The sequence below is a fragment of the Falco naumanni genome, chromosome 3 (assembly GCF_017639655.2).
Source record: "Falco naumanni isolate bFalNau1 chromosome 3, bFalNau1.pat, whole genome shotgun sequence".
Lineage (NCBI taxonomy): Eukaryota > Metazoa > Chordata > Aves > Falconiformes > Falconidae > Falco > Falco naumanni.
The window spans coordinates 40,484,712-40,510,401 of record NC_054056.1 but is presented as its reverse complement, the minus strand read 5'-3'; the positions used below and the strand labels follow the sequence as shown (position 1 = coordinate 40,510,401).

Genomic DNA, 25,690 nt, shown 5'->3' with positions numbered 1-25,690 from the left:
TAAAAGTAGCATGACAGAAAAAAAACTTCATTCCCAGAATTTTTTTCTAAGATTTTTTCAGTAGTTGAATAAATGTATGCATATTAGAAGAACAAATGTCTTTACTTCATATATATGTAGGATTACTGTTGAATCAGAACTTAGCAGCCAAAAATAGAATTAAATCAGATTTTTACTTACAGACAAACTGAAACCAATGTGAATTTATTTTCAGATCTCGTTAGGAAAAGAGAAAAAAAAATATGATTTTCAAACTTAATGTAGTTATAGTGGAGGAAAACTTTTGGAAAATGGGAATCCTGATAATTTCAGAAGCACTAAAACACAAAGTTAACAGCATTCAATGTGCTACTTATACTCAGTAGTTGTCAGATAAATTGGCAAAGGGCAGAAAGATGTCTTCCAGGTCTCCTTCTTTTTGGCCCATGAGCCAAGTTCTAGTTATACTGGATCTTCCCACAATTGTCAAGGTTTTTCTCCATGGTCAAAACTTTGGATGTTCTAACCAAGCTGTCCTCCACCAAGCTTCAGATGACAGAAATCCTACAGTAAAATTGCTCCAGTTCAAGGGGCAGCATTTTTAGAGATTGCAAATCTGAAAATACTGCCCATAATCAAGAAATGCCAAGACATGGAGACCTACAGGTCCTACTGATTCACACCCCTTTTCCCAGAATTGTGAGACAGGTAAACCTATCATGTGGACTGTGCTAGCAAATTACTGCCCATAATGTGTCCAGAACTGGGGCAGTTTGTCAGGAATACAGGAAGGTTCTCCACTATATTCCCTGAATTAATCCAGGCCAACCTGAATCATATCCCATTGCTCTACTGCTACCAGCTATTTACTGTATCCACTGAGAAGAACATGCACTAGCAAAACCAGAGCTATGAATTCATGCTTGTGCAATTTCCTGTGCAAGTGACTGCATGCTCATAAACATAGATTTGCCCATTTGTATGTTTTGAGAATGTAGTCGATGAATTTTATAGAAGATCATCTGTACTGCTGGAACTTTTCAAAAAGACCCACGGGCAATTAATGAAACATGCAAAATATAACAAAGACAAAAATGACACCAAATATGTTACAAGGAATAACTTCTGCTCAGGAATATTTAATATGTTTGGAAACAATCGCTTTCCTGAAATCACCATGGCCCATCCCTACTAAGTGTACAGATCCCAAGAGGAAACTAGCCAAACTTTCAGGTTACTGCATTGCTATTAAACAAAAGCATACAGTAGTTGACTGTGCTCCATACACAGAAATACACTGCTAAAACTCTCTAGCACAGAATAAAAATGACTGTGAAAGACAGATAATTGCTGGGGAAAATAATAAAAAAAAAACAAACATGCCATTAAATAGCAAAATTCTCCTTGCAGTCTTATATCATACAATACTATCAAAAAAATTGCACTGAATTAATTTCCTTCACTGGAAGAGTCCCAAAAAGTAATTACTCTTCTTAAAAGTAGCAACTATTATCTGCAGTCACTTTCCATTCAAACTGTGTAGATGAAACAAAGAATTGCATTTTTGAAAATTTACACACACAAATGAGATTCAATTTCCCAGGATTGCTGAGTTACAATTAACCAAAGTATGACCGTGTTGAGTTCTATGTTAGAATTCAAAAATATAGCAATGTATACATGTAAATTAAATATAATAATTTGCTTTTCATTCTTTTTTTTTAAATTTTCAGTTAGTCTAGAGCATGAAGGTCTTCTGCATTTGCTACATATTTTAGTATAATGATTTCTTCCCTTGACCACATTGTCCAAAATTAGATGTTGAATTTATATAAAGCCAACAAAATGGCTCGTAATTCCAAGGAAAAAAAGTTCCCTTGAACCTAATGAGTAGTAAATTATAAACTATCTTCCAATAGCAAAATAAGACAACATTGATTCATGCTATCTGCTGGTATATGTATTTTTTAATAAAGAAAATTTCCATGTACTTTTATAATCTATTCCTTCCTAAATTCCTCCTAACCACCTAGACTATCTTTTTTTGCATGTATCTTTGTCCCAATACAGCTCTTAACATGATGTAAAATGTATTTATTCTTTCTTGCCTTTATATGCTTTCTTTCTATAGAAAGCTGCTATAATGATGCTCAATAAGTTGAAAACTAACCACCTTTGAGGACTTAAAATAGAAACCATAAATGACAGATAAACCAAGAAGTTCTAAATGACAAAGCTCCTATTAAGTAGATTTATGGTGTTTATGGAAGGATTTTATTGCAAACTGTGTGTGAACAGCCTTCAAGACAAATTTTAACAAATCAGTATTCACGAGGCAAAAAACAAGACAGGCAATATCAACAAATGTGATATGATTCAGCTCTAGCTCTGCTCCTTTTCATAAATTTCTCAGTATGGAATTATTTCTTCCACATCTACAGATTACCATTACGTTCTCCTGACTTAATCACAGCCAGAATTTTCCCAATTGTCCTAAAACATCTTCTGTCTATGTCATTGGCATGGAGTTGGTCACATTATTTTTATAGTGACAATTTAGGTTTCTTTATGGGCACAGTTGACAAATTGTGATAGCCACCAATTCCAACCTTTCCAAAGCCCTGCATAAGCAATTCAAGAACAGAAAAAGCTGTGACCATGGAGATCCTCATACTGTATCAGGGGGTTAATGCTGTATGCAGAGAGTAAGTGAACACCAGCAATCCAAGACTTTCTTAGACCTTTTAACCTTCTCCAATATAAAGATGAACTTGAGAAATTAAAAGCATTATTTCCCCAATTAGAGTGGGTTGAAGAAGAAGCCATCTCAAAGAAACACAACTGTATAATTGATACATATGTGCAGGTATCATTCTGAAAAGGAATGAAGCCAGATCCCAACAGAGTAAGTTGTTTTGGTAATATATTTTCTTAGCTGGTTTTCAGCTAAGAAACCAAGAAACTTATTCTTCTTTCTTTCCTTAGTAGTTTTTTCTACACCTAACTGCATTTTTTTTTGGGGGGGGGGGGGGTGGGGGGGTGGGGGTGGTGTTCTTTTTTCTTTCTTTTTCTTTTTTCTTTTCAATTATTTATTTTTTTAAATAAAAGGCTCAGCTGTTATCTCCTGTATTATTCAGTGAAAGACTTATCTTTACACAACAGAGAAACAAGGGCATTTTTACCACTCCTGCAAGCCACATTAGTAAGGAAAAAAGAGAAGGAAAGTGTTCAGAGCTTCACAATTTAACTATAAATTTCATTAATAACCCAGCTGGGGCCAGGGAAGGGGGGAAGTATGTACATTGGAAATGCCACTAAGAGCTCCATACTGCATGCTTAATAGTAGAAGAGGCAATAAACAATTAATTGTACCCTCTTCAGCTTCTCCATGTTTTCCCCATAGAATTCTCCCTTCCAAGCTGAACAATTCTATTCCTTTTCTTACATTGCTCTGATTAAATTAATTTTAGATTCTACTATGCTAAAAAGGCATCCCTAACCTGGTGAAATAAATTCTTTATAAAATATTATAAGCATTACAACATTCTCTAGAATAAAATACTATCAATTTCCATTCTGGATACGACAGTTGCCAGGGAAAAGGAAAACACATCCACAGTATGACTTTTGAAATGAACAGCATCCTGGCTGTAGTAGGAAAAATCCTGCCCTGTTGCCATTCAGGAGCTGCACAACTCAAGACACCTTTTCCTATACCAACATCTTACTATAACGGTCTGTAAATGGTACCTTCAGGAGCGCTCTAGATCTTCTATTTCAAATCTAAACCACCTGACTGTCAGAAAAGAAAGCCACATGCAATTTGGCATAGTCTTAGAGGCTTGGAATGTTTCCTTCCTGTAGGTTCTAAAGAACAAGAGCTACTGGTAGCCCAGGCCATCCCGTCTGAGTGCAACTTTCCACATAATCACATTACAAAATCTATGGGTTTGCAGTAAAAACAAGGACAGTGATATGAACCAAGCAGTACTTTTTCAGTATAGGGTGGAGAGATCTAGAAGAAAAAATCTCAAGGATCTTCAAGGTTGTATGCCATCACTGTAGGCTAATCGGAGCTGTCCTTAGGTATATTTTGTGGTTCTGTACTGTATTTTGGGTGTGCCTGAGCCTGTCTCTCGGCACTCCTTTGTAAACTGTCTCTTCTTTCTGTCATGTAGCATGCTGAGTCTTGAGTACACAGATCAATATGGATATGTGCTACTAATTCTAAATATCATAATTGTTACAGACTTGGATAAAGGACCAATCAGGTTCCTTTATTCCAGACATTTTATTTCAGATTAGAATAAAATAATATGTATAACAAAAATGGAGGTAGCATATATATACATACATGCTTTTTACAAGCTTGTCTTTGTGGCCATTTAAAATTTATTATGAGATTTCTGATTGTATAAAATGAGATATTACTATTTATGGGAAATTACAAGTGATACCTTATGGAGAATTTCACAGGCAGCACCCTCATTAATAATTTCTATTTTACTTTCCCCCCACTAACCAGAGGTTAAGGAGGTTCTTACTAAATGCCATTTCACAGTTTCCTTTGAAAAGAGGTTTAAATTTAGAATTTGCAAAGCAGTCAGGACATTCTACAGTCACTTTCCACCAAAACTCAGCTGAAAATGTGTCTCTTGATCCCTTCATCTCTCTTGAAGAACTAAATCTGAAATAAATGAGGATGCTATATGAATAATTACAATAAGCCCTAGCATGAAAGGTTTTTTAAAAAATCAGTGACCTCAGTAGAAGTCCTGCACCACACAAGGCCTTTCTATATTGATACATTTCTGTTCTTTGAGTATTGATGTAAGAAATTTTTTTGACCACTATATTTTACAGACATTATTATAGGTTACTAGCACTTTTTTTTTTTTATTTTTAATTTTATTTTTAATTATGTAGCCTTTCCTTAAGAGGAAGAGTTTTGACAAAAGTACATATTCTCTGTTGAATAGTGTTTCTCACTTTTTTTTTATTGTTTAACTTGTTCATTTTCATTAACTGTCACTGAATTTATGACCAACTAGAGAACAAAATGTATTTGATTTCCTTTCCAGTAAGACAGATGAGTTAGACTTTTTCCACAACAGAACCACAAACTTACAAGATTATGAAGCTAGAGGTGGCTATCCACATGGAGCTATTTTCACATAAGAAGTATTCCTGAACTGCTGTTCCAAAATAGATCGATCAGCTATGATAAACTGACATAAATCAATCTGGTTAACTTCTGTTGCTCTGTCTATTTACATGCACCTTCAGCTGGCACACACATTTTCTTCAACAACCATACTACTCTTTACATGAAAATTACAAGAAGTAAACATTGTAACTTTCCAAGCATCTTCACGGAGAAGTTTACTGATAATCCCATTATGGGGGTAAAAAAAGAGAAATCTCTCCACTTGCAAAGGAAGTATTTGAAGATCAGATTATACAATAATAAAAATGAAGTATTTTTGATCACTAAATAACTACCATTTCCTGCTCCTGCATGCTCAGGATGATCAAAAGTCAGTAACTTGGACTGACACAAAAAAAACCTCAATCATCAGATTTTTGTCACTGTGTTTTGAACAGATACAAATCCCTCAGGATATAAATCAGCACAGGGTAGCAATGTCCTCTGTATTCTTGGGTATAACTTTCTTCAAACTCTCATACAAAATCCTAAGTCTGTATTCCCTGTACCCTCTGGACTGAAGAGAATACATTAGACAAAAGCATTTAGACTCCTTCTCAGCTCCTTATCACTAAATCCTGTCACAAACTGGGACCAGTACTACTGATTTCCTATGAAAGTTAGTAGGACTGTCCCTGTGAGCGAAGCAGGTAGAACAAGGCACTGTCTGCAATGACTTCTCTCCTCGAGAGAACGTGGGAGAACTCCAGCTGGGTTCATGCTCAAGAAATACCCACAGGATATAACTGCTAAGTGACAGGGTTCCTCAGAATTTTATGACTGTTTAAATAAGCCGTTGACCTCTTTCAGGTTTGTTTCAATATCATAGTAGTTGCTGCTCTGTTTACATGCATGGTAACGCTCTGCCCTATTGAAGTATCATACAGTAAAGCAAGATGTATTTTTTGTGAAGTAAGGAAAGACTGTTCTCACACTCCCTTTTCAAGGGTCTGATTACTTTTAAGTTACTTAAAAGTAATACGGAAGCACCGGTTCTGTTGACAGAAAAAAGTCATCCTGTGCAAAAAACTATGGAATTAATGCAAGTCAGAATTACAAAGATACATTTCTGCAACATCCTAACAAGCTTCCTCAGAGCAATTTCCAACGATATTCTAGAACTGACCTTGCATATAAAGAGAGTTTGCAAAGGAGAGGCGGGTGGGGGGAATCAGAAAAATAGATTTCAGCATTGAAACGCAGTACGTCATCTTCTAAGTGCTAATTTATACAAATGCATAGAACCATTTTAGTAAGAAAAGCACATAAATAGTTCTTCATCAGAGCAGTATCATTAAATGAGACCATTAAAAGTTAACTGAGCTTAAGTGCCCTGTATAGCACTGTAAAACTGTTGTTTTTTTAAAAATAAAATATACATATGTATTTGTTTCTACACATACATACGCATATAAATACATACAGATAGGTAAATAACTTCTCTTTCTAAGATTTCTTTGACAGGTTCCTCTGCATTTTGTCTCAAGAGTATGATCAATCCATCTTTACTGCACCTCTTCAATAGATACACACATAAATAAACTGCTTCCTAGTTCATAAAATCTATGTCTGCAGAGACTTAGCCAACATATTCTCCCAGAAGATTATATAATGAACCCATATTTGCATAGATGACAGCCCAAGACTTCAAATATTTATTAAGCATTGCTTATTGTGTTTCTATGTTCATGCAGAAACATAAAACATAAATTTCCACAATCCTTGGTACAACTATAATTTTCTCCAGCTGTAATCTGGATGGTAAGGCCCCAGCTCTCCATGACAGATATAAAAGTAAGGGTACTTAAGCATTTAAGTTCCAGAATGGATTATCTAATGCTACAGAAAACAAGGTAGCATTAGTACTCTTCATGAAGTGCAGGGAAACGTGATTAAAAATTTATTTCTATTAAAAATTCTCATTAAAATACCTGATTTCATTTCATTCAAACTTGCTGCAGAAATACATTAACTTTGATTCATTCTCATAACTCATTTAGAAAAATAAACCCCTAGCTATCTTGAAAGCAAGGAATTATTCTTTTTTCATTAACATTCTAGAAACTTTTTTAATGGATTTCTATTTTCAGATACTCGGGATTCCTTCCCCTTTCTCAGTGATTTTCTGTCATCTTTTTCCTTCTTCATTACAAACATACTGAAAATCATTTTACCATTACAATCATGTCACCTTTTCAGAAACTCTGGTCATAAGCTATTTTTCAGTTTCTCTAAACCAAACTAATTCCTCTTTAACAGAACCTTAAGAATGAAAAGAATTGGAATGAACAGAAGTTAGCCTGAACTATCAAGTCCAGATTTCAAACTAGGTTTCAACATCCTGAAATGTCACCTGTGTTGACAGCTGACTCTTTGGCTACAGTCTTTTTCTTTTTTTGAAGTCAGTTTGTAAAATCCGCATTTTAACCAGTTCTTATAAAGTTCTGGGATATTCAAATCAGATAATTCAGATGTTAAACATGCTAGTCTCTGTTTTGTTATGTACAATAGTAAGATATACCAGCCTTCCATGTTCCTTGAGTAACAGGATGCTATGGAATATCACATTGCAGTGTGAATTTACAGGATACTCCAGGTTTACCCTGGATATTTACATAAGGAGATAGAGTAAAATGACAAAGAAGTTATAAATCCATACTCTTTGTGCATTAATCATCCCATTTAAGCAAGCTCTAGCACAGCTTTCACAGGGATTAACATCCCAAATGTAGTAAATCAATTTACACTTACTCCACAGGAATGTCCTTTGTAAGAAACTCACAAGACATAATGAGCTGTAAATTCAAATTTTGACTTGTGTACCACATTCTTCACACAAACAAACCTTCTGTTTAAATAAAAGTTCTACTTTCAAATCCTCCTAGGAAATGTGTTACCCTGCAATCCCACTTTATACTATGGGAAAATTTCACACTTAATATTGATTATTTTAGTTTATTTAAAAGCTACTTTTCAAAATACATGAAAAAAGACTTAAAGAAGGACTATTACCATACTGTCTCCAATCCACATTAGGAGGCAAATTCAGCCACAGAATGAAGTTATTGAGTTCATTTAAGTAGGATGGCAGTGAATGGAAACCTTTTTGATTGTACCACACCTAGAAGAGGGAATGAAAATTGTGAAGCAAAAATTAGTTCAATTGGAATGCTGATCTAAAAGCTCCCATACCCTTAAGAATTGCATAAAGGTATCTAATTCTCCTGTTATGACACCTATTTATAGAAGAAAGTCAAAAAAGCAGAGCAGAATCTGTTAATTTGTGCAGATCTTTCAACAGTTTGCAGCAGTTTGTTTACTACTGTTGGAGCTGTACACCTGTTAATTATTTAATTGAGTTTCTCTGATTTAATGGAACAGTGTCCCTTCCTCTACACACATTTGATTAAACAACTACAGGAAAAACAATGCAAAAATAATATATGCCAATTCAATTGAAAATAAAAGAAGATGAGTAAAACTAGTGTTACAAGAGGAGAGCACTATTGAAATTCCAAAAAAAAATACTTGTCTAAACAATACCTGCAAGTGACATACAGTATAAAAAAAAAACCAAAACCCCACAAACAGAATATCCCAGAAAATAGGGAAAGAAAGAATCAAGGAGGTACTGTTTACAAGATGAATATGAAACTATTCCATAAAGGACAAAGCTGTGCCTCCACCTTCAACAAGCAATCACGAGTAATTTGTTAGGGATGGAGGAAATTAATGCAGACAAATTTTAAGGCAGGCAAGGCAAGCCAGTCTTTCTGAGAAGCACAGGGAATCAATTCTGCCGTAACATATCCTAAATCATGAAGAATCACCCTGACTTGATAAATATACTTAAAATTCACACTTCCATGTGCTAGGATCATTACTGGGAGACTGATACGTCTCAAAATGGAAAATACTGAGGTCTGAGTTTTGCTTTGCCTTTGAAAATCGATTCCATTTCTGTGCCTTATTACTGTTATTTATAGTGCCTTTGAACCCACATCATCCATACTGAAAACTAGGTCAAATTATTATGTATGTTTGTTTTGGGGTTAAGTGACATTTTTAAAGTAATCTCTGATTATTATTCATTCCTCACTCCATGTAACCTTTCGTATCCTCTTTTTGTTTATATAGTTGAAAAATTCTTAACCTTTCCAAATTATTCCAAGCTATTTGATAATCTGCTTTTAGTACAACTTGGGTGGATGCTGGGCAATTCTCATTTTGTGTCTGGATTCTGATTCATACTGCAAAGTGCACAAAGATTTATATAGGTCTTTCTTGCCTTAACAGTCCTTCTAGGACTTCAGTTATCTTAGATCCTTTCTAAAATTACCATCTATACAGTTACATCTTAGAAACTTCCTTAAAGATTCTTTTCCCCTCACTCAGATGCTGTTCTCATCTAGTATTCTTCGAAATGTATGTGCCTCTTCTTGATACTGGTGTAAATTTCCAGATATGTTTTTTTTTATTTACTTGCAGAATTTTTTTTTGTTTTTCTTTCTTGTAGTATTCAGCTACAATCCTTACTTAAACACTGGTTCCAGATTTTGACTGTTTTTCCTGCCACATTTTTCTCTGTGTTTCCCAGTGAGATTGTCTAATCTTCAGTCCAAGTCCCCTGTCTTATTAATTATTTTCCTGATTACCTACTTGTTAGAATCTCCACATTATACTGTTGTGAGGCAAAGTTTACAACACTCTTAACTGTACATTCCATTTTCTCCCATCATACTATATCATGCTTCCAAATACCACTCTGAGCTTCTATACCTCTCACCTTTGAACCTTCTTTGGCACAAGATCTGTTTAGTCCTTATTTAAAAAATAAGCAGCTGTGGTCTACCACTGCTTTTGCTTGCATTATCTTTCACATTTTGTACTCATCTTTATGTGGTCTTCACAACTGCTTGAAATCTCAACAGCATCTTATGTCCCCATGTTTAAAGAAAAGAAAAATATCAAATTGCAAACTCTTTATCTCTCTGCAAACTCATGTGCAACTAACTCCTTTGTTCTCCTCCAGTTCAGGTCCCATAAATTACTACAAAAACTAGATCCCCCATTCTTTAATCAACAAGACAGTTCTTTAAAAAAATGAAGTGAAATAAAACCTAAGTGTCCTGAGGAAAACTGCAAGTCTTTGCATTTCTGAAACTCCTGCACAAACGTCAACCAGAGCAAAGAAACATAAACAAGTCATAAAGGGTAACCAGACTTTTTCATACTCCCACATACCCATTTCTTATTCTATTAAAAAAAAAAAAATGGGCCAAATAGAAAGTTACACATACATAACGAAACTCCACTACAATTGTGCTCATTATATTGAAAAAAAAGGAATTAAGAAAACAATAAAACAAAAATCTGATGACACTTTCTTATTTAATTGAAGTAGGGGAAAGGTCTCAAATGTTCACAGAACACCTTAGAAATGTAATAATATGACCAATATTCAAACAAAACAGAAAAAAACCACAATAGGTCATTGTGTATAACAATACATTTCAATATCCTACACTTTAATTACAATTCTTCGTCCAAGCTACAGTATGTAACTGAATCAAACCACCAGGAAATAACCAAACTGAAGCTGGAAATTTAGTTGTTTATAATCTGGAAAAAAGGCATTTGAAGCTGTTGATCAGTACACGCATTTAAGCTCATTTTTTCTGAAGTCTTGTGGCTTATTCTAAATTGATTGCAAAGGTTCCAGCTGAAATACATTTCATATTTCTTGTGTACCACACAGGTAGTTATTTACAGAGGGCACAAAAGAGGTGAGCAATGGAAAAATATATATAGATTAAGATGATTTGCTTTTATAGTCAATATTTTATCAACTTTCCCATGATTGTTAAAATTCCTTCCCAAGGAAAAACATGGCACCTCACCAAATTAGATATAAGTTCTGTAACAAGGTGTTTTCCATTATTCTATACCATTTTTACCTGCCGTTAATATTTCAGAATAATGCTAGACTGACATCTATGGTCTATCAAAAAGAAAAAGGATCAGGAGGAGTAGAGAATCTCTAAGCATTGCTGGACCAGATTCATGATGAGAATCCAGAGAAAGGGTATTAGACTGGAGATATGTAAATTCCTCTGGACACTTATACTGTTACTGTACAGTAAAACCTCAAATCCCTACCGTAGAGATTGGAAATATACACCCTTCAGGATGCCACATAAATAGTACAATTTGCTTTTCAGGACTAAAATTACCACATGTTCTTGCTATACTTATTTGTCATAAACAATAGAAACTGTGAAATCATTATGGAATTTTTTTTTCCCCACATTATCAAAGAAAACTAAAGAATATACAGTCATGAAAACATAAGAAAATTGAGGAGTTGTGCTTTTGCCACATAGCAGTGATCATCAATGAATGTCATAATGGTTTTAATCAGCCATATTTGTCATGTGGTAGATATATTCTCTCTTGTGCATGCACACATACACATTCTCTGTGTGCATGCATATGTATGCAGTATATACAGCATGATATGATTAGGTACAGGAAAAGGGGTGTTGAATAGGTAATATAATTTGAACTGGAAAAACTGTTGGCCTTTTATAGTGCAGGAGAATAACAGATAAAGATTCAGAAATTTTCTGAAATGAAATGAATCATATGGTAAGTCTCTTCAAATGCAAATTTCTCATTTTCTTTCATACAAGGCTATGTAAATGGTACAGTCACTGTCTCATGAACAAGCCTGAAAGGTCAAAGTAAAAGTCTGGTCATTAATTACTGAAAGGTTAATGCAATAATTTGACATTGCATCAGTTGAAAGCCACTTCCAGGAGGTATTTTATATAACACAGTGCCCTTTATAAATCTACTCCACTATTTTCTTTGGGTCTCATATATGAAGCTTACTCACTAACAGTATAACTATAATTTATCCCTGTGCAGGTGGAGCTCTATGCCAAAAGACAATTTAAAAAAAGGACCCTGACAAAAACTACAATGCAGGCATGTCAAAAGAAGAGTATAAAATGATTAAAGATACATAGGAGAAAAACAACAGTTAGAAAACACATCTTACTGCAGTCCCTGTAGGACTTCAAGTTCCTAATGAAGGATTGATGGAACTGAAGTTGAAAGCTGTAATAGATCTGGGGGCAGAAGGGATGTCACAAATGACCAAAATGAAAATATATATAAGGTAGGGTGCATATATAAGATTTTTAACAAAACTACATGGAAGAGGCATTGCAAACCGGCAGTGATTTTGCAAAAAGAAATGTGAAATGATACTGGATTGGAGAATATCTGTATGTTGTTTTAACACATGATTGTTTTGACACTTCGCCCCACAATGGATTTTGGGATAGAGCTTATTTACACTGCTTCATCTCTTGTTCTTTTATAAGAGCAAACAAAATCTAGTTTGTATACTCCCATAAAACAGTTTAAAGGCAGAAGCATCATGCTTTCATATTCTAATCTGGAATCTGGAAAGTCCAGAGCTTCCTCTTATCAAATCTGTTTTGCTTTGAATACAAAAATAGAGACCACTCGCTGATCCTCAGTACTCCTCCGAGACTGCTGTTCCTCTACTTGTTACTGGTCTACATTTGAATGTATCTCAAAAGAACTTTTCAAAGCATGGCCAAGGAAAATAAAATTCCTTGCACTATTAAATTGCCTGTTAGCCTCTAGGTCCTGTCCCAGGTTTTCACAGTATGGAGATCCTGTATCTTTCCAGTGCATACCAAAAGGCCTCAAGGAAAAGCTCTTTATTTCAATTGTGCTTACAAATCCTTCTTTTCCTAACTTCAGAGGTAGCTCCTGACAGAAAACAATGGATCTGGGTAGCATTTCAAGACAGTACAATCTACTATCAAGAAGAGATTCGGATTTCACAACCTGACTAATTTTAGCAAGGCACATTTCTGTTTCTCTGAGTTAAAAATGGAAAGTTACTCAGATTTCAAAAGCAGATTATAAACACAGGGTAGCATATTTGTTATGCAGAAGCAACTAGTCCTAGAAGCTAAATCTTTACTTTTTTCTTTTTTTTGCAAAGGGAGGATGGGATACACAGGACATGGGCACAGGGTGGAGAAGAAAGAGACAAATGTGGCAAAGAAAAATATTATTTGCAGGAATTAAAAAAAAAATCAATAAAAACTCATTTTTGAGACATTCAATGAACTTTTGTCAGTTCTGACATTGACTTTTTGTAGAAAACAAAAACCATAAAGAAATATCTGGGCTGACTATTTAAGAACAAGTTTTAAAGCTGACCTCAGAGAAACAAAAGATGTATCATCTAACTCATTTAAAACTGCTTCTCAGAATACAGAATACTTTAAGAATTATGAACAGAGAAGTGGACTATAACAGAGGGGTTTTCTCCCAATTTCTAAATGCAAGGATTTAATGTAATGATTTATTATTTGCTAAGTGCTGTGATGTTGGAGTCTGAATAAGTAAGCAATACCTACATGCAAATGCATACACATACATGCAGCCCTTACCTTAGCCAGAGGTTTAGATTTGGTGTTATTCAATTTTTTATCTTGAAGTTCAGATGCTTTCCTCCCTCCAAAAGACCAACCACCATATCTGGTAATAGAATATAATAACAAAGTAAGAACAAGTTACCTGCCTTAAGCTTTGCAGTCTTTTCTTGCAATGATAAAGTGGTAATATCTACACTAATACTTTATTTTTCAACTGAAAGCAAAACTTCACCCTTCACAAACCCCTTCTCGGTTAAAAAGGAGAAGCTCCATATCCTCTTGAATCAGCTGAATGTTATTGTGCTTTTCAGTCAGAGGGATTCCCCCAGATAAGAATTTTTATTTTCTGAAAGCTGAAATCCCTGAGCAACAGGAAGGTTTGTGAGCAAGTGAGGTATTCCTGACTTTCAGAAACATCTTAAACAGTCTGATTTCTTCCTATTACATTCATATTCTAGCTCAAATCTTTTATTCTAAGAAGTTTACCTCTATTTTTATCAAATCTGATAAACTTTTTTTTTAATGCATACATGGCTAACACTTTCTTCTCCTTGATAAAATCATGCTTGGTCTAGTATTTGCACTTAGGTCAAAGGAAGTGGTTGATCTGTAAAGGCATGTAAGTAAACCTTAAAATACAGCAGATTAAAAACTTTGTGGCTGTTATCACAGGATATGAAGTCTTACTAGGGGTATACCAGCCCTTTTTACTTCAAAGAAAGATAAACCGGCACATGTCCACCTCTATTTGAGTCTCTGGGGAATGGAAACTATATTGTTTGTCTGATTTGCATATACATATACATTTTATTTCTCTGAGATGCTGAAATAACTCACTATGTGGCAAGAAGAACCAGGGTATGCCTAGATACAATTATCATGTAACTGCTGGAGGAAGCTCTGAGAAGTGACCATGAAGGCGGTTCCATGTCACCTTAACCTGCCTGTACACCTCGATAACAGGCAACAGATGAAGGCAACTACCCCTTATATCCTAAGTGACATATGTCTATGCTTTGGATCAGGAAGGACTGTGGGTTTTATACTCAAAAGATAAACAGAGGTTAGATAATTTAAGGTTACCTTGCTTTGTTGGAATGCCTCACTAAATATTCTTCCACAAGGAACCCTGAAAGATTGTACAAAATATGTCCATTCTTATTCTTCAAATAGGGAGCAGAGGTGTTGAAATTTGGACACATCTGAAAACCAGCATACAAAAAAAAAAAAAAAGTAAAGCACTATTAGAAATCAGTGGCACTATGTTTAGCCATGTTTTTAAATTTTTACATAGGTTTTATAGCATTGTTTTTCAACTATATTTGCCTTTCTCAGCTTTGATAGCTTTTAATAAATTATGTATGGTTTATACTTATAATGCATCTCAAATAATTGTTACCTACATATTAGAACCAATTTTGATTTCTCTTGCAACCCTGCCAATCAGGATTTTTTTGAAGACATCAAGACTTATATATGTTTAGAAAGGTTTACAACAATGAAAGGCAAGACTATTATTCACTTGTGCCTGAGAAGAAACATAAAAAAAGCACCATATGAATATGAGATGAAAACAAAATTCTAATCAATGCAACATGCTTCTAAAAACGGTGTACTTCTAAAAATGGACTGCAGAGAAGAATAAAGGAAAATGTTTTCTAGTGATTCAGTGGGATATTCTCACAACCGAAGAAAAGAAGACAGATGGTATGATCCAATATCTCAGAAGCCTTGTAGAGTACATTATGTATATCAACTGAAAAATTTTAATGCTTATTTGACATCCTAACCTTACACAAACTAAAATTCCCTCTCAGAGATTTTGATTTTCCATAGGTCACAGACACAGGTTCTGCCTCCACTGTCAAGTGACCTCTCTTTTGTGCTTTCATGGTTAATGGGCCTCTCCCTTTGTGAGTTCCCATTCCCATTTTATTTAAGTTTCTCATATTTTATTTAAGCTTCTCATATTTTAAGAATAAATCTCACTAGTATTAGAGGCAAATTTGTTCCTTGCCCAGCAAAGTAAAAAATTAGTTTCCTCCTTCTGCTTTTCCCAAAACTGTATTGCTATATTTCAGATGCAACTCTTACTTTACATATTTATATTTTATGAAGGAGAGAATGTATTTGATTGATTGGTTCCATCCAGGGAAATATATTTGTCAGTTCATACACAGTTTCACATTCTTGTCTATTGCTAAACCCCAGAGCCAGTCAGCAGGAAAACTCACTAATCAAAAAGGTCAGAAATTCATTATCATTTTCAAAATCCTTTCTTTCCTCAAAGATCTATTTTCAAATACACAAGCCAAACAAACCACTAACAATTAAATTGCATTCACATGTGGATTCCCTGGTACCTTCTGTCAGTTAGATTGCCTACCCTGTCCTTTTGAAAGTAGGTAGTCTTCCAGACTATGGGAGTGTTATGTTTTAACTGTGTTTTACAAGAGTATTTTTGTAAGCAAAGTCCTATTTAAAGCGAAGTTGCATCTCCTGAGAATAGTTCATTCATCTCTGATTCCTGTTATTTTACATCAATCTATAGCCATTTCTAGTGTGTATACATATATACACACTTAAATACATAAATAATTGTATATATATAAGTACATAATAATATACATAAGTACACTTATATAAGTACACACTTATATACCTATATATACATCAAAACTGTGCAAGCTCTTTCTCTGAAGACTTCAAAACATGTAGCCCAAACACTATATGAAACAGAAGAAAATCTCCAATCATAAAAAAGCCAGTGCTCTGAAGGTTTATTTCCTCATTCCTTTCTCTAGTCCTTCAAAAAGAAGAGTCCAAGTATGTATATTATACATATTGTGTATTATTATGTGTATTAGATGTAATATACAGACATAATTTTTACATACACAAATAAATATAAAATGGCATACCTCTTGTTCAGCCACACATCCACATGAATCCTGGGGTGATGTAGATTCCATCTGCCAACATGAGTTATTTTTTCTAATGGGAATAAACATAACAATAGGAACAAACATTAAATGAAAGGAATGTATACTTAGAAGAAATCCACAGAGTAACGAGCAGATTTAGCATCTTGAACACCTTCTTAGCATTTTATCACAGCAGCAGTGGTGTCTAGAGATACGTCAATTTTACTTATTTATATCAAAGTGGTTTTACTAAAAATATTTATATAATTAATGCAGCAAATTAACTACATGCCTTATGTTTGCAGCAATAAAATAAGTAAAACATGGTCACCACTCTGCATTCCTAAATTTGTAAATCTGGAATGCCTCCAAACTAATATTGTAATTATTGTCTAGCTTTCATTCATATAGGCAACAGAATTGATCAAAGTCCTCCTGAAATTAATCAGAAAGCTGTCACTGGCTTTTAAGGGATTTGGATGAGACCTTTAACAATGAAGGCTGCTTATGTACTTTACCTGGATGCCAGCTCCTTCATCAGAACAGATTTGTCATTAACCTCATGCTGCCAAGAAAAGCTTAAGATAGTCCACATTCCACAGACAAAAAATACTGAATTTACGATATTTACAATTTACAATTAAGGAAGTAGTTATGTTAGTCATTGTTACCCTTGTTTTGAATGCATGCATGTGTGGTCCCAATCAGAGAAATATCTCAGCAGAATGTGAGAAATGTTTCCTAGGTTATCATCTTCAGTGCTGTTCAAAGTGGGCCGTGACAGGGGTGGGAAAGGAAGAGGGGGGAGAAAAAGAAAGACAAACACATTAATTGTATTAACTTTCAGGCTCAAGATCCTGCATGTTTACCAATAAATTAAAGAACTATAAAATCCATGCATAGGAAACATACCAAAACAGCAAAATTATCTCATTTCAAAAACTATGTGTGAATGTATAAATAAAATCCTATACAATAATGGCTAAACAAATCTCAATCTCTCCTTATGGCCATCTTCCTCTGTATAAACATGCATTCCTAACAGTTAACATGGTTTAAATGGTTTTATGTTTCATTTATAAATTCAAACAGCATTATGATGTTTATGAAGATATCTGGATATTTTTTCAGTAGATAGTGATCTACGTGTGATATGCGCTCAGTACAGAATAGTTCAGATCTATAGGTACTGTAGATAATAAATAAATGCAGTTGGTTTCAAAGCTAAACATGGAAACTAAAGGCTGAGTAAGAAGGGTACCAGGCTTTGTTAATACTGTGTGACACTTTCAAAACTGAGAATTATTTTGAGAAAATGGCCTCAGACCTAAGCAATTAGCAAAAATTAAGCATGCAAAGGCTTGCTTAATTCCACTTGTGCATTTTTATATAAATGGCTGTGACTGGTATTGAAACAGATCACCCTGTTCAAAGTGCTCCAAAGTCTTTGCCCTTCCTTCCAGAAAATCCTCTGTATAATGTTTTTCTAATGTTATCTCTCCCTCATAATAACCTATAAAAATGTACTAAGCATCTAAAAAATAAACATCTATTGTAAAAAGTAACCTATTCTTCTTCCTAGAATACAAATAGTCTTTAGAATATGAGAACACAAGAATAAAGGTCCCAAAACCCTGGATATTGATGATGATGGATGAGCTCTTCACCTAAAGAAGGATTCTGCGTTGTCGTAAAGTTTTGGAGTCAACTTGAGAGAAGGATAGTCAATAGTCAGCGGCTTCACACTAAACAAGGCCATTGCCAGTGCAACAAAGATGACAGGCAGCAGCACATTTGACACACTTCCTCTCCAGTCTCGCCTAACGTGGTGAAACCTCTTCACCAGAAGGGCAGCAGTCTGTGCGAGAACAAGACGGGCTCCACGCATGCTTGAGGCTCCGGGGAGTGAGATATCTGAGTGCAAAAAGAAAAGAAAAAAAAAAAAAAAAAAAAAAAGACAAACCACAAAACAAAACCTCCTGACAAGCAGGAAAACCAAATTTAACTTTCATGTGTTATATTTTCAAATACAGAACATGTCTTTTTGATAGGAAAAAAAAGAGGCAAAACTATGCAAAGCTACAATGTTCTCTTGGATGGAATAGTATAACCCCCTCAAGTATAACTAATTAACTCTTCCTATAAAAGAAAATAGATATTCAGCTAACAAATTATCTCTATAGATCCCTGTACACAGCTAAAGGAGTACTGAATACGTATCTTCCCATGATCTTCATACTGGTAAAACCATTCCTCATGCAACACCACCTTTACTCCTAGGCAAATTACTATGATAAACATGGCCTGTATGAGCACGAAGGTCTTGATCAACCCTGACTCAAATCAGTGGGAACTTTTCCACTGAGATTTCAAAGGGACATCTTTAGATTATGTAATAGAGCATCACAGATGCTAGAGACATGAGCAAGCTATTACAGCCTCTCTTACTTGTGGCCTTGCCAGACTGAACATACCTCAGACTTTTTTTCCTTTTAGCCTAGCAGCATCTGGTAGATTTACTACCACAGGTATTTGTACCGTAGCAAGACTGAATAGTCTGTTTATCATAGTGCTCAAATACATACTACATTTTATGATCCCTGGTGATTTGTCTGTTACTACCTTCCCTTCTGTATACCGAGATCATGCTAAGTAGCATTTCCATCTTACATTTTAACAAGTACTTTAACAAGTACTTTAACAAGTACTTTAACAAGTATGGGAGCTTTCAAGTAACCTCAAATTAATTTTCTTTCAATTACAAAAGGTTTTTCCTGATATGCTAGAACTTTAATCCCAGAAGAGAGAGCTGTGGGACAAATGGGGGTGGGTGGGAAATAATCAGAAAAATAGGTTGAACTTCTGATACAGTGGCTATTGAGAAAAACAGCTCAAATTTTGCACTCCGTGACAACTGGAGTGTGAATTGTAAACTTATGATTTCTTATATTAAAAATTATGTGTAATTTGCTATGAAAAGTTTTAATCAAGCAGACACATTGTGGGAGATTGTGGCTTTTAGGGTTTGGGCCTACACAAGAGGAGGAAGTCAGGTGAGACAGGGCTTCATGGTGACACAGAATACCTCATGTGGACTCCTCAAGTCTAAGACTTCTAGAAAAAGGCAAACATCACATCCACCTCTAATTGCAAAAAAGAGGATCCAGGTAAACACAGGCTAATTATCCTCACTCCCTGCAAGAGGTACAGACCAATCCTTAAGAAAACACACAGGATACGAAGAACAAGAAATAGCTGGTAATAAACAACACGGACTTTGTAAGTTCAAATCGTGCCATCTGAGAGCTTGGCATGAATATAGGACTGGTTTGGTGAATGAAGGAAGAGTAGTGGATGCTGTTTACGTAGACTTAACAAAGCCTGTGACATGGTCTCCTGCAGTGCCCTTAGAGCAAATGGGGTGAGAACTACAAGGACCACTGGCTGGACTGCCAGCACCACCCTGTGGGCTGTGAGCAGCAGGAATGGGCCAGCTGAGGAGCAGCTGGTTACTAGGGTTGCCCCTTAGGGGTGGCGATGAGGAAAATGCTGACCGACAGTACTTGTTAACACACACACGTGCACACCTGCACCTGGAGGGGACCCCCACTGTTTGGAGGCACCTGCAGGTCAGGCACTGGAGACAAGGGGAACTTCCTGGCAACAGAAGCAGCTCTCCCAGGGACTCCAGTGGCACCAGGGAGCAAAATCTTTGTTCAGGGGGAAAAAAAGAAGCAACAGGCACCAGCTGGAACATGGGAAATTCTGACAATATATCAGGAAAAAAAAATTCACTGTGAGGTTGACAACTAAAACTCAAGACCAGACTGGATCAGGCACTGAGTAACTGCTGTTACTTCACCCACCTGACCCGCTCTTCCAACCTTAATATTCTCTGATTCTATCAGATTCCAATTAACTCTAAGTAATTAACTTTGGTTTTATTTCTGGGTGAAAAAAAAAAAATCTAGTACCTATTCTTTTAATTCTACAACTGAATGACATTTCTTTTTTTCCCTAGAAAATCCCATGGAATAAGAATTCTGTCTTTAAGCAGTTTTAATCATAGCCATATCTTGTAATTTGACAGCTAACACAAATGGGATTTAGGATTTTGAATCTCTGTGGAGAAAGTAGCTATGAAATTCAGTTCCTGGTTCAGCATTGTGCCCTAATCAAGAACTGTTATATTTTAGACCAGACCTGTTTTTTCCATAAATTGGGCTAGTAGAAGACAATCTTAGTAAAAGAAGAGTCTCTTTAAAGCAAACTTCTTATGAATGTATTAAGCTCTTTGAATTATTATGGTAAGACTTTCAATAGTTAATACAGAAATTGAGAAACTCAAAAGCAGAACAATTTTCAAGGGATGAGTGTTCTTAGAATAAAACAGATCCTGTGTTTCCAGCTGAGCATGCCTGAAACTGTAAAATATACCACCTCTCATTTATCAAAGTAGTGAAATGCCAGAAAGGGAGCACAGAATGAGATGTTTACCCTAGTCCCAGACCTGTTCACAGCTTATAAGCATGAAATGTGAGTGAAAGATGCCTCAAAATACTTGACCCTTTGAATCTCTGAAAGAGGACTATGACAGATTTCCTTTTCTGGGGGCAGAAAGGGAAATCAAAGCTGCCATTCATTCTTTTTTCTTGACAAGTAGAGCAGAGAGAAATTATAACAAACTAATTCAGATTGCAATAGGAAGAGAAACTGTCATCTTGAAAAAAAATAATTGTCCATTTTGTCCAATATCCTGACTCTTACTCAATATTTCTAATGCTGGCCAGACAAGATACACCACAAGAAGATGCAATATACTGTTATATTAAAAGTGTATGTTTGCCTCGGGCACAGCTTTTTAAAAAGATTTGTCTTTTCTAAAAAAATATATGCTTATTATTTAAAATTCTCACTGAGAAAGGTGGACAGTGTCTTTTTGAATCATCTTAAGTTTCAGTCTTTGTGACCTTGAATTCTGCAGTTTCTTTCTGTTCAGGTAAAGCTCAAAAATCTTGTTTATCTGTTTTGAATTTATTCTATTTGACAGTACTGGGTATGCTCTTAAATCTTACTTTAGGAGGCAGGTTATAGAAGTTTCCAATCTATCTTCTGCATAAATAATCTCAACCTTTCAGTATTCTCTTATAAAAATCTTTATAGTCCTAATCAACCTCACTACTTGCTGCAAGTCTGCTTATATTACCACGGTATCATTCTCAAGAAATATTGTGTTCAACATGGCTGTCTATCAGATGTGGAAACCCTACTGATTTCTACAATAGCATTATGCATTCTTGTACTGATCTGCTTGTCGTCTTTATGCACCGTACCATTTTGTCTGACTGCAGCCACACTATGAAAAGTAGCCTGCATCAGGCTTTCCATAATTGATTGAATATGGCTTTTAAGATTCCCAAGGTTTTAAATCATTTCAAAAAAAAAAAAAAAAAAGAAAAAAGCTAAATAGTATTCCTGTGTACACTTGCCATTTCACCCCTCATGTTTCTTAATCCATGCATAATCTAATTTAACTAGAACCTACAGAATTAATTTTTTCTTCATAAAGCTTTTAAGTAATTCACCACCTATATTTAGTATGTACGTCAGGAGACATAAAAGCAGCACGCATTTATGGCAAAACAGTTTCTGATTACCACTGATAAACATAAAGGCTAGAAGACAAGACCAACTGACCTCTCTGTTATGGAGTCAATTTTTATGCAGAAAGTTTATGGAAATATTCTCATTAATAATTTAGATCATAAAATTAAAAATCTGACCCAACTGTTAGAAGCTGTCTTGTTTGACTTACGATTGCAATTATGTGCAAGAAGTGCAATTATGTTCACAATGAAGTTGTACTTCTGAACTCATCCAGACACTCCTTTGTACTATGGAAGAGATTTTTGCTGCTTTGCAATTCATATAGTTAACACCAGGTACAGGGAAACAGCATAAGTTCTAAAATTTGGGAACCAAGATTTTGAAAATCCTTCCCTATAGACTGCTCTAGAATTAGGAGCAGATCCAAATATTTTAAGAGTCTCTAACTGGGTATTAGTTGGTCTTCTTCCTCCCCTTTTTTGTACTTCTAGAAAATAATGTTATTCTAAACTTCTTTCATGGCACAATAAAATCAGAAAAAACAGGTTATGCAACGTCTATGTTAACAGCCAAGAGTAGACATTTTCAATTCTGTTTCTGTCATTTTGTCATTTAGACAAGTCAAGAAGGTCCAACTTGGGGAAGAAAATCTTGGAACTGAAATACCATGGCAAAACAGTTGAGCTAGCTTACATTAAACTGGTTGCATTTGGAAGCAGTATATATTTATTAGCTTATCAGAAGTTCTGTGCCAACAAGAACTTCATCTTCTTATATATTTATTTACTTATTATAAAAATAAGTAAAATATTAATTTTTTTCCAAGAGAACTTTGAGGACCAATTTTCAATAGTGCATTTGAATAAAAAGCACTTTGACTGTGTGAGGTATAAAGGGAATGCCTCTAGCCTGTGTTTCATACTATGATTAAGTCTTGATTGTATGCAATAATGTCATGAGCTGTCTCCATTACAAAGCTGGTCAGAGAAATCTGTATTTTGGGGAGAATTTCACAGGAGAAATTCCCTTCTGGCATTTTTGAGTATAAATCCTCTCATTTTCCATCATCCATTCATTTCAAATTAAAAAAGGGTATTTTTCATTTTAAGCATAGTGAATATTTCTTCTAAAATGTTGATTCAAATTGTTTCCATCTCAAGAATTTCCTGTCCAGAAAAGCAAAACTTCAGCAAAACTTACAGTTGCTCCTCCCTCCACCATAAATATTGTTCAATCCACTTAAGTGACATTTCTTGAAGGGAAAAGTGTTTTGTTTAATTAAAAAATCAGCTTTACATTCTGGTCTCCATATTCCAGAATGCATGCTGCATGGGTCTGAAGATCTTTGAGACAGAATAACAGAGATCTAGGTAACTCTAAAGTTCATCAGTAAAATTTACACACTTTAAAGCCAAAGCACTGGTGTGTGTCTCCCCACAACCTTGTGGAGAAGCCTCTTCAGAACTCAGATCTCCCAAGCCCTTTTCCTCAAGCCAGACTGATCAGAGAATTTCCTTCCTTTGTCTACGACATTCTTATTGTTCAGGATTATTGTCCAAGCCTGAAGCATGTAACTGATTCTGATTAGAAAAACATGAAAGAACCAACATAGCCAGAAAAATGTGCTGAATACTCTCACCATACAAACCCAACACCCAAGTCCCACAACCAAAAAACCTGTATTTAGAAAAACTACCAACAAACTTGTAAAGTAGCCTCTTTAAGCACCTTGGTTTTGCATTTCCCAGAGAAAATGGTATGAACAAAAGTTCATTTGTTGGCAAGAAACTTAGGAAAGAAGGGGGCAAACTTCATTCAAACCACCCACCATCTATTTAGAAGAAATACATTCTATAGTCAAGCTTAAACACAGCAGCTATGATCTACCCACAGCAATGTCTAAAAGTGTGAAGAACTGGTAGGGCACCATTGTAGCTAAATCTCTTTAAAGGCAGGAACACTTTACGGTACCCTTGCTTAACAGGTTGAAGAGGAGATAGATCTGACCTTCACTTGCTAAACAAAACACACAGTCATGTAAAGTGCTTTTGTGAAAAGGAAAATTATAAAGCCTGCAGTAGTTAACAGACAACAAACCTTCATCCATAAAAATATTTTTCTTTGCTCTTTCTTGCTGCGTTGTTATCAAATCAACAACAGAGATGCATCCAAGCAACAGCATTTTATCCTGAACTGTTTGCATCCAGGATATTCATTCAGGTTTGTTGCAGGTGGTAAACACATTGTACAGACTCACCAAAGGCACATAATTAAATGGCAATGGAAAATACATTGGTAGTATCCACCAGTAAAAGGAAAGAAACAAGACAGAAGTATAGGAGGCTTTTTTTCCCCTTCCTTCCCATTCTTTTATTTTAGTTTTTCACAAAGCTTTATGAGATAATATGAAAAATGTGTAGTGCAGCACACAACACCTCAATAATAAATAAATTAACTTCAGTCTTTTTTGTTGTTGTCGTTGTTGTTGTTAGTAGAGGAGGAACAGTTAAAATGAGGAATTTTCCAGTCATGTTTTCACATGAAATATGACTCATACAAACACATTAACCACCAATCTAAAATATTCCATGCCTCTTGCGCACTGATGCATCTTAACTCTACTTTCTACAGAACAACTTTGGGATGGCTAACAAGTAAATAGAAATAAAGCCATGACTAGTTTTCGCTACTGAATAATGCAACTGAACACAATACATTACACTTATCAAAATAACAAACTGAATAGAATACATTATGTAGATTCTCAACAGCTCATTAAATGGATATATTGCTTTTGCTGACAGAGGCTAAGCAATTAGAGGTGAAAATGTAGAATCACAGCATCAACACTGCAGACATCTGCAGCAAATGGCTGCCTCAAAAAGACTGATTCCTGTCCCCCAACTTCTTCAACTACTGTACAGATTACCAGGTGAACTTGAACAAAGTCCAGCATCATAGTATGCAGCTGCAAAGATCTACAAAACAGTCAGAACAGATTATTAATGTAAGAAAGAATCCAACTCAAGGTGTTTACTTATTCTTTACAGACATACCATAGCCTTATCCACACTACAAATATCATCCTTTAATTTCAAGATATTTTTTTTTCAGTTAGAACATACTATTACCTCTATTATACAAACCACAGAACCACAGAAACATTTAGGTTGGAAAAGATCTCTGAAGTCATCAAGTCCACCATTAACCCAGGACTGCCAAGTCCATCACTAAACCATGTCACTAAGCACTGCATCTATGTAGTTTTTTAATACCTCCAGGGATGGTGATTCCACCACCTCCCTGGGCAGCCTGTTCCAATGCTTCACCACACTTTCAGTGAAGAAATTTTTCCTAATATCCAATCTAAACATCCCCTGCCATAACTTGAGGCTGTTTCTTATTGTCATGTCACCTGTTATCTGGGAGAAAAGACCTACTCCCACCTGGTCTATAAACTCCTTTCAAGCAGTTGTAGACAGCAATAA

General features: G+C 35.2%; 1 protein-coding gene across 4 annotated transcripts in view; it reads right to left on the bottom strand.

Annotated features, from left to right (window-relative positions):
* Positions 1 to 25,690, bottom strand: part of ABCA13 (ATP binding cassette subfamily A member 13) — a 199,311-nt gene that overhangs the window by 56,069 nt on the left and 117,552 nt on the right. For all 4 annotated transcript variants that reach the window (XM_040588025.1, XM_040588024.1, XM_040588022.1 and 1 more), the window contains exons 42-47: positions 18,263 to 18,509; positions 17,267 to 17,356; positions 16,593 to 16,665; positions 14,755 to 14,873; positions 13,687 to 13,774; positions 8,198 to 8,306 (exon numbers count right to left, since the gene is read on the bottom strand). In XM_040588025.1, coding sequence (XP_040443959.1) covers positions 8,198 to 8,306; positions 13,687 to 13,774; positions 14,755 to 14,873; positions 16,593 to 16,665; positions 17,267 to 17,356; positions 18,263 to 18,509 — 726 coding nt within the window. The remainder of the gene's footprint in view (positions 1 to 8,197; positions 8,307 to 13,686; positions 13,775 to 14,754; positions 14,874 to 16,592; positions 16,666 to 17,266; positions 17,357 to 18,262; positions 18,510 to 25,690) is intronic.